The sequence below is a fragment of the Nyctereutes procyonoides genome, unplaced genomic scaffold (assembly GCF_905146905.1).
Source record: "Nyctereutes procyonoides isolate TBG_1078 unplaced genomic scaffold, NYPRO_anot_genome, whole genome shotgun sequence".
Taxonomy (NCBI): domain Eukaryota; kingdom Metazoa; phylum Chordata; class Mammalia; order Carnivora; family Canidae; genus Nyctereutes; species Nyctereutes procyonoides.
In genome coordinates, this window is record NW_026575132.1 from 28,736,173 (window position 1) to 28,751,063 (window position 14,891).

General features: G+C 52.6%; 1 protein-coding gene across 2 annotated transcripts in view; it reads left to right on the top strand.

The window, feature by feature from the left end:
• SGPP2 (sphingosine-1-phosphate phosphatase 2) overlaps positions 1-14,394 on the top strand; it is a 105,363-nt gene extending 90,969 nt beyond the window's left edge. For both annotated transcript variants that reach the window (XM_055344973.1, XM_055344972.1), the window contains exon 5: positions 11,099-14,394. In XM_055344973.1, coding sequence (XP_055200948.1) covers positions 11,099-11,707 — 609 coding nt within the window. In that variant the 3' untranslated portion in view covers positions 11,708-14,394. The remainder of the gene's footprint in view (positions 1-11,098) is intronic.
• The last annotated feature ends 497 nt before the right edge of the window (positions 14,395-14,891 follow it).

Sequence of the window (14,891 nt, forward strand, 5' to 3'; positions counted from 1 at the left end):
AATCAAGGGACTGTTTATAATATATAATACACACACACACACACACACACACACACACACACCCTCCTCTCTGGTGGCAGTTATCTTCGTGCCAATATCACTTCCTCCTTTGCTGTAGCTTTGCAATAAGTCTTGATGTCAGGTGGTGAAAGTCTTTCCAGTTCTTTTAGTGGTTACCCAAGAGATTGCAACATGCATCCTTGATTTATGAGAGTCAACCGCAAATTAGTACCTTTACCACTCCCTGGTAGTGAGTCATTAAATGAAATTCAGTTCTCCCTATAATTTAAAGCCCACAAGAACTTATTTTTATTGTTTTATAGGGAACATACATCTAGGTTTATCCACGTATTTATCCTTTCCATTGTTCTTCATTCCTTCCTACAGTTCTGTTCGTCCAGGTGGCATCTCTTTCTTTCTGCCTAAATTAGTCTATTTTAGTGTTTCTTTTAGCATGGTTATGCTTGTAATGAATTCTTCCAGTTTTTAGGGGTTTTTTGGAAATGGCTTTGTCTCACTTTCATTTTTTTTGGAGGATATTTTTGCTAGGTATAGAATTCTTTGTGTCCTTTCCTTCAGTGTCCCTGAACTGGAATCTTGCCACTTCCACTTGTCCACAGTGTGCACTGAGTCGGTGTAACCAGTTTGATCAGATAACAGTAAGTTTCCAGAGTTCATGTCTGCCAAACAAGGATGACTGTCTTTAAAAATATGGACAATCCATCCGGATAGGCTTTTTGGAGGGCATTTTACAGAAGAGATGGATGTCTAAAATATGCATTCTTAGTCTTCTGGGCTTCTAGCCCAATTCTAGGAGTTTGCTCTAAAGCATATAATTGCACAAGTATAAAGGTGAAAACAACAGCAAACATTTTTTAAAAAGATTTCATTTATTTATTTCTGAAAGACACACAGAGGCAGAGACACAGAGAGAGGCAGAGACACAGGCAGAGGGCTCCCTGCAGGGAGCCCAATGTGGGACTTGATCCCAGGACCCCAAAGGCAGATGCTTCACCCCTGAGCCACCCAGGCACCCAGCATTTATCAAGTACTCATCATCTGCTGGGCTCCATTCTAAGTGCTTTGCATGTATTAACTACCTCATAGGGCAGTCAACCACCTCCAGCAACCGTACGAGGAAGGTGCTAGTGTTAATCCAGGCTTACAAAGGAAGCATGAAGCAGAGGTCAAGGAACCTGACCAAGGTTCTCAGTTGGACTGAGATTGAAAACCAAGCAGTCCAACTTCAGAATCCATGTTTTTAATTATCATTCTTTCTATACTGCCCCTCTAGGATGTCATTAATACATTCAAAATCAAACAATGAGGATACACTAAGTGTCCGTCAGTCAGATCTAGTTAAGTATAGTATATCCACAGAGTGGAATGTTCTATAGCCATTAAAGTAATGCAGTTCTGTAATTATGAAAAAATGTGGATGACATATTGTCAATGGAAAAAAAAAAAGCATTGGGATTCTATAGAACAGCTTATAGAGTACAGTGCCGTTAGTTGTGAAATTGCATGCACCATGGGGTGGTTATGGCAGACGCCTCCACGATGCATTTTTAATAGTGAACCTGATGTGGGGTTTTTTGACAAAAAAACAGTAAAGCTATTTTTGGCTGACGGACAGAGAGACACTATCTTTACTCTTCCTCTATCCTCATATATTTCTTGGTACATAATAGCCAGTTGAAAATAAAAGCACATGATGGCTATTGAATGGATGAGTTAATAAATACCTGAACTCTCTTGTTATTTACATGAGGGTTTTCCAGAAGGAAGATTTTAGACATTACTGTCATGAACAAGAACTCCTCTTTGACTGGGTGCTTGCATTTCGTAGCATTCCCCTGCACTGTCCCTCTATTTTTTTTTCTTTTGAGAAGTGACACTTAATATGGATTTTGGCAATAAAACAAATACATGAGTTTCAACGGGCTTATTATATCTTGTGTCCTTTTATTGTTTGAGAATCAATCAGATCAGCAAACTGTTGGTTAGCAAAGTTCCTTTTAATTGCTATAATCCTACCTCCCAACTTGATTGAAAAAAGGAACCAGGTTCTCAACAGAATTAATATCCATCCATCCCTTCTCTCTGGTGATATGTTTTTTTAACCCCCCCCCCCACCCACCAAAGATTTTATTTATTTGACAGAGAGAGAGAGAGAGAGAGAGAGAGAGCGCATGAGCCCCAGGGGAGGGGCAGAGGTAGAGGGAGAAGCAGGCTCTCTGCTGAGCAGGGAGCCTGATGCAGGACTCGATCCCAGGACCCTGACACCATGACCTGAGTCAAAGGTAGATGCTTCACCAATGGAGCCACCTGGGTGCCCCAGCGGTGCTGTTTCAAAATGCGAAGTTCATCTGGAAGAGTTTTGAGTCGAGCTGACCCACGTTGCCTGTGGAGAGCAGCTGCAGGGTTTGGCTGCAAAGGGCCAAGGGACTGCGTGTCCACTGCAGCCGTGAAACTGCCTGCGAAGGAGTCTTCCTGCCAGAGTGTGTCCTGCTGCTGGTCTGACGGACAAGGCTGGGGCCCAGCGGAGAGCTGGGGAGGAGTCAGGGAGAGGCCTTGCATCCTGTCCTCTGAAAATCTACAGAGTCCAGGATTTAATTTTGATCTCAAAACACTACAGAGGTCTGTGTTTATGTATGTCTGTGGGAATGTTCCTTAAAGCAAGCTCACTTGGGAAAGGAAGTAAAGACTCCATGTGTCATATTTTTAAATGTATACAAGTCTTCCTAGGAGTGCCATAATTTGATTCTTTAAAAAAAAAAACACCCTGAACCCTCCATAAGATTATGTGCATAGATGGATACCACAGTTTGGTTTCCGTACCACACCCTGAGCTCTCCCGGCGCTTACGAAAGCAGAGGGTCACCTATGGACACCATCTAGTGCCTCCGTGTGTCCTGGCTCTCACATCTCCATTTAAGAACATGATGTGGAAAAAAAAAAAAAAAGAAAAGAACGTGATGTGGTTTTGCTTTTTTCTTACCCGGTACACACTTAGTGACAAGGAAGTGACAGTCCTATAGTTGGGGTCGTCCAGCCTCAGGGACACTGCAGGGCCATGTTCAACAACACTAGGACAGCCTGCAATGCAAGACTGATATTTTTTCTTTTAAGATTTTATTTATTTGAGAATGAGAGAGAGAGAGAGAGCGAGCACGAGGAAGGTGAGGGGCAGACGGAGAAGCAGACTCCCGGCTGGGCATGGAGCCCAACGCAGAGCTCGATCCCAGGCCCCTGGGATTGTGACCTGGGCTGAAGGTAGCCGCATAACCAATGGAGCCCCAAGACTGGTATTTTCCCATCATCTCTAGTTCCTACTGTGACATAAGGGCCACAGACAATGCCCTCCAGAGGTTCTGTTTTTGCACAGGGAGCCAGGGCTCCAGGGCTCAAGCCAGCATTTCCCAAGGTCAGTTTACTCCTCCAACCGTGAGGACCCCTGTTGCCAGGTCGACAGAATTTTCAGATCTTTCCCTGGTACCTCTTGATACCCAAGAGTTTCTACATCAGGATATCCCCTTAGGACTTTCAAAAGCCGTACCATCACTTTCACCTACGGTACCCCCCTAATTCAGAAGTTTTAGTCTTTTGTGTGTGTTTTAAGGAAGCCGTCCAGGAGCTCTGACCTACCGTGTGCCTGTGGAAGCCCACGTGGGCCTTGGGGGTCGAGGAGGGGAGGTGGTGCTTGCCCTTCACGGGGTGGCCCCTGGGGGCTGGTTACAAACGCAGACTCTCAGGCCCCACCTGGACCCACTGAATCAGAACCCGCCTCTAAGAAGCTTCCCAGCAGATTCAAATGCAAGATACAATTTGAAAAGCGCCAAAACTGCCTACGTACAAGATCCCTGCCAACATGGGGACGATGGCAGTTACGTCGCAACCTGCCCCGGCCTGTTGAGTTCTGTTAACGTTGAGCACGACCTGCTTCTGTTCTCTTGTTGCTCGGAGGCCCCCCTGCCCACCCAGATCGGAGAAAAATCGCTCAAATGTTTGACAGTGCCTTTTGTGTCTCCTAGCAGATTGCCCTTCCCTACCCTTGTCAGTCTTACAAGCTGCTTAGCAGTTGTCAAAAATGATGTTATAACCTGTCTGGAAGCCTGTTTGATCTGCTATCATAATCCTATTGACCTGCCAAGCCTCGTGATTCAGTATAGTTAGAACTGGTCATACATGAATGTGAATTATGGGTGGGGAAATTTAGTCTGCTTCATGAAGATCTGTTTGGACATGTTCGATTCTCTGACGCCAAGACAAGCAAGAGGTTATTTCCTAAATCATGCTGCACATGGACTCAAGTTTAGAAATATATACCCAAGTATCTATTTAGCTAATATCTATATTGTAAAACACATGCAATAGTATCTTATTATAGCATCACATTAAGTGACAACACTGGGTTCTTTTTTTTACTTGTTTAGCAAACCAATGCCATTTTTTTAAAAAAAGATTTTATTTGTTTATTCATGAGAGACAGAGACAGAGAGAGAGGCAGAGACACAGGCAGAGGGAGAAGCAGGCTCCATGCAGGGAGCCTGAGGTGAGACTCGATCCCAGGACCCTGGGGTCACCACCGGAGCTGAAGGCAGATGCTCAACTGCTGAGCCACCCGGGTGCCCCAAGAACTATCACCTTGAGACTGTTGGGTTATATACAAAATTTGTTACTGTCCTATAGAGCAACAAACTGTAAACCCCAGACTTACCATTTCTGCTGGACAGAAATTGTCTCAAAAATCTCAACTAGCCTGTCACGTTATGAAGTCTGAGACCTCTCGTCGGGAGTAAACAGCAAACAGAGCGTTGTCCCTTCTGTCATCCTTGGGTGGCCTTTTACCCCCATGGGACATTAGAACGAGGTATTTTTTTTAAGGTCTCATGTCCAAGTTTTATGCCATGTTTCCCGACACGCTTCCAGAAAACCGTTCCCGGTTAAGAGTGTCAACATAATCTCTAACGAAGCCTTAAGTGTCCTCCCTTGGAAAGTGAGCATTTATTTTAAAATGGCAGGAGGTGAAAGCTGGCATACGTTCATAGTTACTCGTAAGCTTAGTGAGCTCGCAGAAAGTCCTTTTCAAAGCTCTCTTTATGGCCATCGTGATCCTTAGTCTTAGATTTGTGCCCGGATATCAGGTGGCTCAGAGGACAGTCACGGCGAAGAGGGGCAGCAGCCACAGCGTGTCCACTCAAAGAGCCACCAACATCAGGAGATTCCAGCTACGTTCACACCAGGTGGCAAGGTAACCCTTCCCGCCTTTCCTGGGTCCCTGTGAACGCTGGTGTGTTTCAATAGGAAATTAATATTTTTTGAACTCCTGCAGTCACCCTCCCTCCCCTATGCGTATGCTAATCACATAGCAGCAGGCTTCTGTCTGGGATCATTCATATTCATATTCATGAACAGCGTTGCCTCTTGCCGTTTGGCTTCTACTGAACCTCACTTGCATTATTCTCAGAAATTGAACCAATTGTGAGCTAGCATGGGAACGAGCACGTATTCAGTGTGTTAACTGGGAAACATCGATCGATAACTAAAGGTTATCTTCTAGAATGATCGTAGGAGTTTGGATTTTTCTTTTTCTTTTTCTGCGGCCCCCCGCCCCCCCCCCCAGTTTGTTTTAATGTCAGGGTCTGCTCGCCTTGAGAGCATTCACTGAGCGTACAAAGAAGTGGGTCTTGGCTTTTACTCTGCTCCTGGCTTCAGCTCACTCCGTGAAGGCAGCCAAGGGCAGAGAGGGCCCTTCACACTCTCAGCGGGGAACCTGGCGGAGGGGAAGATGCCAGAATCTTGGAGTTCTCTCAGCATAAATAGTTCGGAGATCTGAATGCATTCTTTCCTAACAATTGAATGAATGGTTTCGGCGCCCCCCCCCCTTCTTTCTAGCTAGCTGACCTTGTGTTGTGCCGTCCCCTCAATAGCATTCCTCGGTGAAGATGTTTGGAGATCGAATGTGAATTTGTCCCAGAAAAGCTGCATATGGGAATGGGATGTAGGGTCAGAATTCACAAAGCCGGCAGTTCTCAGGGTTGGGGCCTGCGGCTGCAATTTCTGGAGAGTTCCCCAGGAGGAGCACTTCTGTTTGGCTAAGAATAAAAACTTTAATGTGTTTCTCTCGACACTGAACTTCGTGCTGATAGTTGGGCTCTTTGATTAGCGTTCTTTCCTGAACAATCCAGATGGCCAGACTTATATTTTTGTTTTTGGTAACAAGACATAATAAAGCTCAAGCTTTTATCTAAATACTAAGTTTATAACTGAAGATGAGGATAGGCACAAGAATCATCTGTTTGCATTTCAACTTTGGAAAATGTCAGTCTCATGTAATTTTTTTTCCCCAAATAATTTAAAAGCTTTTTGTTTAAACCCAGGAATGGTAAATTGAATGAACCTTTAGGTTCATTATGTCTCAAATAGCGCACTTGGTAAGTAGGCTAGCCCTGGCAGTGGTACCTTTATTTTAAATGTTGGTTAGGTCTTGGAGAAATGGTAGGTTGGCTTTCATCTAGATGCTTGGGGGTGTTTCCTTCCTTGGCATGACGTAAGCATCTATAAGCATCAGTTAATTGTTTCTGTGTTCGTCTATTTTGAAACATTCTGATTTTAACATCCTGATTCCTTCACCAGGATTATATTTCTATTATAGTAAAATAATGGGTGTTGGGGCTAGAAAATCTATAAAATATTGCAAGGCATGGTGAAGATAGTAATCATCTGTAATATACAAATTGGGGAAAAAAACCTACTTTTAATATTTGTTTATTTCCTTCTGCTATTTCGCCCATGCATGCAAGTACATATTTATATAGAACCAGGAGCATCCTCTGTGCCAAGTTTGTATTCTGCTTGATATTATCTCCCACTTATGGCCACTTTGAAACCACAGAAAATAAGGCTCCAGAAATGCATCTTCTCAAATGTAAAATGTTCATTCCAAATTAGTACATATTTTTATCCTATTATAGAACGCTTGATTTATATCTTCCCAGATTCTTCTTATGATGCGTGACCCTTGTGCTATTTTTTGCTTGTTTGTGTTTTTGGATTGTTCTCTAGTGGAGCATGTGTTACTTTCTGGGCTTAATTGGTATGAATTGAGCTAACCCAACAAGAATCTTCCCTATACATAAATCTGTGAACAGCTTGATTATTTTCTTTGGTTTTTGTTTTGTGTTTTTTTTTAAAGAATAAACACCTAGGAGTGGAATAATTGGGTCAAAATGGTGAATATTTTGTATATTTTGTATACTTCATAGTCTATATTCATAGAAAGGAGTTTTAACCCCCCCCCCCCAAGTAAGGAATATCCAGTCTACCATTTTCATCCTCGTGTCTTTCCCTACCATGTTTTTGGCACCATTCTGTTTTCCTGGTCCCCCATGCCGTTCACATCTCCCTGTACACTGCACAGGCTTTCCGTCTCTCCCCTCTGCCCCTCCCGTGACATGCACCTGCTCGGAACAGCATTGTCGCAGGCCTGGCTGCAACTCCCCACCTCTGCCCTCACGCCCTCTGCAGTGACCTCTGCCCGCAGCCCGTCCAGCCCTCCCAGGGGCCTGGGAACTGTTTTCTCTCTGGCCCTGAGTACTGTGACGGACGGTAGAGGTTCCAGAGAAAAGTCACCTCCTCATTCGGAATTTGCCAGAATCAAATCAGCAGATGCTGTTCTGAGAGGGAGATTCTTGTCAGTTTCTGTCATTTCTCTGAATTCAGTAGCTTGAAAAAATTAATATGAAAAGCTGTTCTTGAGTTTTTAAGCATTATCATCCTTATTTTTAGAAGCTGCTTTGGATACTTTTCTTACTAGAAATGTAGAGCCCCAAATAGGAAAGCTCACTGGAGATGGTTCAAGTAGTTTCCTTATTAAAAATACCTAAATGTCTTTATTAAGGGCAGCCCCGGTGGCTCAGCAGTTTAGCGCCGCCCTCAGCCCAGGGCCTGATCCTGGAGACCCTGGATCGAGTCCCGCGTCGGGCTCCCCGCATGGAGCCTGCTTCTCCCTCTGCCTGTGTCTCTGCCTCTCTCTCTCTCTGTGTCTCTAATAAATAAATAAAATCTTAAAAAAAATAAATGTCTTTATTAGAAGATCACCTTTTATGGCAGAAAATCCAATGTGTGGCTAGTAGGAACAAAACTATGCCAGAAGCCCGTGGCTAGGATTCCTCTTGCCTCAAAGGCTAGGGCTGCGGACCCAAGGAGTGCGGTCTCCTGGTGCCCTGGAGACTATTCCCACCAGATGTCTGGGGATCGGTGACCGTAGTTACAAAAAAGACCGAAGGAAGGAAGGAAGGCAACTTGTCTTTTCTGTCTGGAGACAACGGGTCTCAACTCTTACGGATAGTCAGGGTAAGAGAAAGGCCCGTCACTTGTCCCCGTCACTGCGAACCGAGCATCTGCTCCACCGAGGCTCTACTGTGACATGTGCCAGGGTCTACGGAGGCTCTACTGTGACGTGTGCCAGGGTCCATGGAGGCTCTACTGTGACATGTGCCAGGGTGCGGGGGACTTGGGCGGCCCATCATGGCCTTGGAGGGACCCGGGGGAAAGCACGCGGCCACGGGACAAAGGCGACATAAGGGAAGGGCTCCGCGAGCGGTGGGAAGCAAGGACCTTCCCACTGGGTTCAGGGAGAGGTTAGCCCCAAGTGCGGTGATGCGCGAAGCTATTTTGGAAAGGAAATACCTTTTGAGCTGAGCCTCGGATGAACCGATAGGATCTTGAGAGACGGTCCAAGGGACGTACATGAAAGGAATGCGAACCCCGGGTTGCCGCATCGCACCGGGCAGGTTTGCGGGGAGCAGGTGGCCCTGTGACCGCGACGGTGGAGTTCAATGGGGAGGGTTGGGGGGGGAGCCCCCCAGAACCACAGGCTCATCAAACCCATATTGCACTGGACTCTGCCTCGCAATCTGCAGGCTGTTGGCCCTCGGGGTTTGTATCTAGGCTTCTGCTACCTCGGCGACTCATGGGGTGTTAGACGCAGGCACCCAGGCCCGCCTGGGTCTCTGGGGGTTCCAATAGCACCCAGAGAAAGTGCTATTGAAGCCGCCCTCAGGACGGCAGTCCCTGACACAGTGGCGCGGTGACACGAAGGTCAGAGCCCTGGGTAGTGACAGCGGGAGCAGGATCGTGTGCCGAAGCAGCCCGGATTATGGGCCGCGGGGAGGGGCAGGCTGGTAAGGAAGGCAGGGCTGGCTGTGAGCTTCCGGGTGGGGGGCTGGGGTGCCCCCAACAGCGCATGGAGAACATGTGAATCTCCCCAACACCTAGGGATGGAGACTGACCCCCACCCTCCTGCAGAGCTGCCTCCTGGCCCCGCCCCGTAACCACCTCTGGACTTCCGAGGGCATCTGGCACCTGTTCTTGGACCCGCCTGAGCCCCTCGCGCCTCTTGCTGCCGGACCGTAGGTGTTGGGACAGCCTGGCTGGATCCCCGCTCCCTCGGCCAGGCTGGGTGCTCGGGTGCTCTGGTGCTCGGGGCCAACCCCCCCCCAACCCGCAGTCCCTGCCCCAGCGGCTTGAGGACCGGTGGGCCTTGCCCTTCGGCCCCTCCCTGCTTGTTGCGGTCCCCAGCCTCTGTCCCTGGGAGCCCGGCGGTCCCGCAGGAAGGGGGCGAGGCTCCGGACGCCACAGGGGGCAGGCCTCTGTGCCTTGCCAGGCCCTCTGCCCGCGGGGTTTTAGAGCAGCCCCAGGTTGTAGAAACTGAGGCAAAATGACTCTTGTCCCCTGGCTCCTTCAGCGCTCAGATGGCACGTGGGTGGGGCTGCCCACCGAGTACAGGCCTGTTGGGGTATTGGCTACGCGACCTCATCGGCCCTGGGTCTCCTCCTTTCCCTAGATGCGTGGTCCTTCAAAACGTGCAGGCCACTTACACTCAGTCCCCACCACCGGTCACCAGGCCCCCCAGGCCCTGTGGAGGTCACGGCCGGGCTCACCTGCGACGCCCACTCACCTGGGGTCAGAAGGGAGAAGAGGAGACACAACCCTTCCACGTGGGTGTTGGGAGATGGTGTCAGTGTCAGGCGTGCCCAGCACCGGGTCGCATCTGCTCCGCCCTCGCCCCCCCCCCCCCCCCCCCCCGCTCTAATACTCACTCGCCTGCCCTCGCGCTCCTTAAAATAAATAGATCTTTAAAAAAAAAAATCCCATGTCCTGGATGAAACCTCCTCAAGCATTTCACAGCAGCAGAGGACACCCCATTGTGCGACACAACCAGGCTCAGGCCTACCCGGTGGAACTTGGCATTTTTCTAGTCGGGTCCCCCCACCCTGAATGCCTGTGTATTATTACTTTTAGCGGCTCTGCAGATTTTCCAATGCATTGTGGGAAATATTTTAAGATTTTTCAGTTGTAAAGGTTTCAAAGAATCCATGTGAAACCCTGTAGCAAACCTCAGCAAGCTTCCAGTCCTCTGACCTGGCCCTACTCCTCCCATCCCAGGGCTTTACCCTCTGATACATTTTGCCTTAAGAACAGTAAGGGAAGGAGAAAGTGGGTGGCGTTAAGGAGTTAAAGGTGGTTTTACGTATATAAAGAGAGAGGGAGAGAGAGAACCTCAAGCAGGCGCTGCCCCCAGCGAGGAGCCCTATGCAGCGCCCACTCCATGACCCTGAGATCCTGACCTGGGGGAAATCAGGACCAAGCCCCTGGGTGCCCTGGGGTTAAAGATGTTTTAAATTGGTGAGGAAGGAAGGAAGGAAGGAAGGGAGGAAGGAAGGGAGGGAGGGAGGGAGGGAGGGAGGGAGGGAGGGAGGAAGGAAGGGAGGAGCGCTAAAGAGGGGGACAGAGAAGGGGAGGAGCCGAAGCAGAGACAGCACGTGCCGGTTGGCCCAGCGGGCGCGTCCGCGGGGCGCAGCGGGGCCCCAGCTCCTGGAAGCGCGGTGCACGGACAGCCCCGGACAGCCCAGCCGGGCAGCAGGGGAGGAGGGCGACGCTGCCCCGCCCCCGCTGACTCCGCCGGCAGGCCCGAGGGGTGGGGGGCGCCTGGCCCCGAGCAGGCCGGGGTGGGGGGGGGGTGTGGCCGCCCAGGGGCCGGTCCCTCCGGCCCTCCTGCCCGGGCGCCGGCTCAGCCCTGGTGTCCCCGCAGGACGTGCTGGGCGGCATCGCGGTGACGGCGGTGCTGCTGGTGCTCACCTACCCGGCCTGGAGCCTCATCGACCGCCTGGACTCGGCCAGCCCGGCGCTCCCCGTGTGCGCCGCCGTGGTGCCCTTCCTGCTGTGCTACCACTACCCGGCGCCCGACTTCTACAGCCCGACCCGCGCCGACACCACCACCATCCTGGCCGCGGGCGCGGGCGTCACCATCGGCTCCTGGATCAACCACTTCTTCCAGCTGGCGGCCGCCCCCGCCCCCGCCCCGGCCCCGGCCCCGGCCCCCGCGCCCCCGCCGCGCCCCCCGGGCCTCCCGCCGCTGCCGCCCGCGCTCTCGCTCTGGCTCTCGGCCGCGGCCGCGGGGCTGGCGCTGAGCCTCACCAAGTTCGCGGTGGGCATCGCGCTGGTCCTCGCCGTGCGCCGGCTGGTCCAGGCGCTGTCGCTGCAGGTGCTGTGCTCGTGGTTCCGGGTGGTCCCGCGGGACAAGGAGGCCCGGCGGAGGCTGGAGATCGAGGTGCCTTACAAGTTCGTCACCTACGCGTCCGTGGGCATCTGCGCCACCACCTTCGTGCCCATGCTGCACAGGTTTCTGGGGTTGCCCTGACCCGCACCTCCACCTGGAGGCCGGCCCACCGGACCGGGGAGCAAACCGGGGCACAGGTGCGGTGGGCGAGTCGCGCCCATATGTGTTTTTCCTTAAAAAAAAAAAAAAAGAAAAAAGAAGTCCTTAGGCCCCACACGTGTTCCGCTGGCACCTGCGGTAAGCGCTGCTGCGGCGAGAGGAAGGCCTGTGGCCCGGCGCTGGTGCGGGTGCATCCTGCTGCGGGAAGCGGGCCTGACCCCGTGTGCTTGGGCGCAGGCGGCAGGAACGGGACCTGGCTCCAGAGACCAGGGCGACAGGCTGATCACAGGGGCTGGAGGTCAGGCTCACCTTGCGCATCGCAGGGCCTCCTGTCCAGACTGGCCACTTGGCTCCAGAGAAGGGGCCGCAGCGTATAAAACTGCATCCTTCGGTTGGCGGGGGTGGGGGGTGCTTTTTGGTCCTGAGGTCACTAGTCTGTGACCCTGGGTGGCAGCAGGATGTACCCCCGGGGCAGGAGCCTGCGCCCTGCTGAGCCCTGGCCCCCCTGAGCCCTAGCCCCGGGGGTGTGCATATCTGCCCCCCCCCGCATCCACGGGTGGGTTTTGCAGAACCCCAGGTGGCGTGGGGACCCTCCTCACCCACGGAGCCCACTGGCCGGCCCACCTCTCTCCATCAGGGCTCCTCCAAGTGTCCTGCGCTCTCCCACTTCTGGGGACCAGGACCAGCCCAGGACCCACTGTCGCGGGTTTCATGCTCCCGCGACAAACCCTGCGAGGGCAGATCCGCAGACCCGATGAACTGGATCCCTCCTGCGGCCTGATGGGGGGACAGGCCTCCCGGACATCACCCTCCATTCCTCAGTTCTTTCCTGCACAGGATCAGGGGCTCCCTTTCCATCCCCCTCACCCTCATCTCTGGGCAATCTTGAGGGTAATGAATGCAAGAAGGGCGCCCAGGTGTCCAGCTGACCTATCAACCCAGGCCTCAAGCCCAGGGGAGTCCTCCTGGGGCCCAGGAAGGCCACCTGACCTGCGAACATCCGCAGGTTCCCTCTGCCGGCGCCTCTTCAGTCCTTAACCCTAAGGAGCAAGCCTCCAGAACTTTCTGAACCATGAGCAGAAGCACAGACGTCAGGAGGCCTGTGGTCGCGGCCGCCGTCTCCTCTCTCAGACTTCATTCCCGCCTGGGACAACAGGCTCCTGCTTCTGCCTCCGGGGTGGAAACTGAAAACCCCACTTGTTCTGATTTCAAATATGTTCCCCGACCTTTGTGCTGGGATGATGCGCGGCTTCGTGCCCCCGTCAACAGAGAACGACTTCTAGAAAGATGCTCTGCTTCTCCCTCAAATCCTTCCCCCGGCTGTGGGCTCTCGTGGTTAAGGAGGCAGAGATCCGATGACCTGCCCTCTGACGCTGCTAGTGCACCATGAGGGAGGGACGGAGGAGCCCAACCTAGAGGCGCCCCTGCCCTGGGCTCCCCCCAAGCCCTCCCAACCCCCCATCCCCCACAACCCCCATCCCCCCACATCCCACATCCCTCACCCCCACCCCACCCCCACCCCAGCGGCGGGTGAGGTCCCTTCCCGGCAGCCCTGATGATATTCCCACAAGAATGATCTCCATTGATTTTTCTGAGGCCAATGGGCGAAAGGATGGGGTCTTCCCACCTGAATCTTTTGAGAGGAGGGGCTGTAACTGTCACAGCAGCGGGCAGTGGTGGTTCCTGCAAGCGCATGTGTGATTTTTAATGTTGTCCTTTAAGTCCCCACGACGGGACAGCCATCGGCTGTAGTATCATCTTTATGTGAATGTAGTTAAGGCTGCATTTACACGGAACTCGCAGGGTTGGACTGAGGACATTGGCCTTAGCGCGTGAATCATGCTGTCGTGGTTGGTCGCTTTTTAAAGAAGTGTGTTGTTTTGCACCTGGAGAAAGAAGAGGTATCCATCCCTGAGGACGATTTTAGTCTCTGTGGCCTGGAGTGAGGCGGCTGGCCTCTGCTCGTCGGCCCTGCACGCACCTACCCCAGGCCTGTCCCTTCCACACGGAGGCCTAGGCCGCCTGCCTGCCACTGCCTTGGGGCCATTAGGGTTTCTCTCCCTGGGAGAGACTGCCCCCTGCCGGTGCAGCCGCAGCCTGGACGGAGCCCCAGTGCGGCCCCAATGCAGCCCCTGTGCAGCCTGGGAGATGAAGAACCTGCAAGCCAAACTCCCCGCGGTGCGTCTAGCATGTGTGTAGGGCCTGCGGCCTGGCCAGGCCTGCTTGTGCAAGCCATGACCCCAACGCCCTCGGGTGACGGGCGCCTCCTGGAGCCCACCAGAAGGCGCCCTGTCTGGAACATTCCTGCTCCCAGCACCCCGGGGCCTGCCTGCCCCAGCAGCCTTCTAACCGGCCGGCCCCCACACTGGTTTTGCCCCCGACCTGTGGCGCCACAGCAGGTGCAGAAGGACACACAGAGGGGACCCTGAGCTGAAAACCCCTCAGTGGCCGTGCCCGGAATCCCTGTACCAACATGCCTGCTGGTCGCCGGGTGACACGGCATCTTCTCCCCGCAGTGGGCGACTCGTGCTTCCCGAGTTGTAACCAAAGCATGTGCTGTTTCGGGCCCATATGCTCCGGGTTTCTATTTTGGGAGCCTTCGGCTGTCTTGCTCATGTACTGTATGTAAATTCATTCTTTTTAAAATAAAATCTTTTGTTTTTGTTTGATTAGGACTTCTTATTAAATGTTTCACAAGCCAGTGCTGTGCTCCCCTGGATCATCCCCCCGCTGCCCCCTAGCCCCCCAGCCACCCCCCTTCAGGGTTCAACGGGACCTGAGTTGAGAAGAGGCAGCGAAATGAAAGGACAGGCGGTGTGATCCCGTTGGTGTCCTGCTCCCACACGCGGTGCTGCTGAGCGTCGGGGCGGCCCTCGTGTGACACGCAGGAAGTGGGGCAGGTGCCCCCTGTGACCCCTTGATGCTGGAAAGAATCCTCTCACCATGGACACACGGCAGAGTGTCCCGTTGGGTAAGTGCGATGGACACAGGCCGAGGTGACGAGAAGGTTCTGGTCAGTGAGTGCGCAGAGTCCAGGGAGCGTGACCCCGTCCCCGCCGACTGCCCGCACCCCCTTTGCTGCCTGAGATAACAGAGGCAAGGCCGAGGCTCCGACCCACTGACACTTTGATTACCTGCGAGGTGGGCACGGGGGGCACGGGAAGCC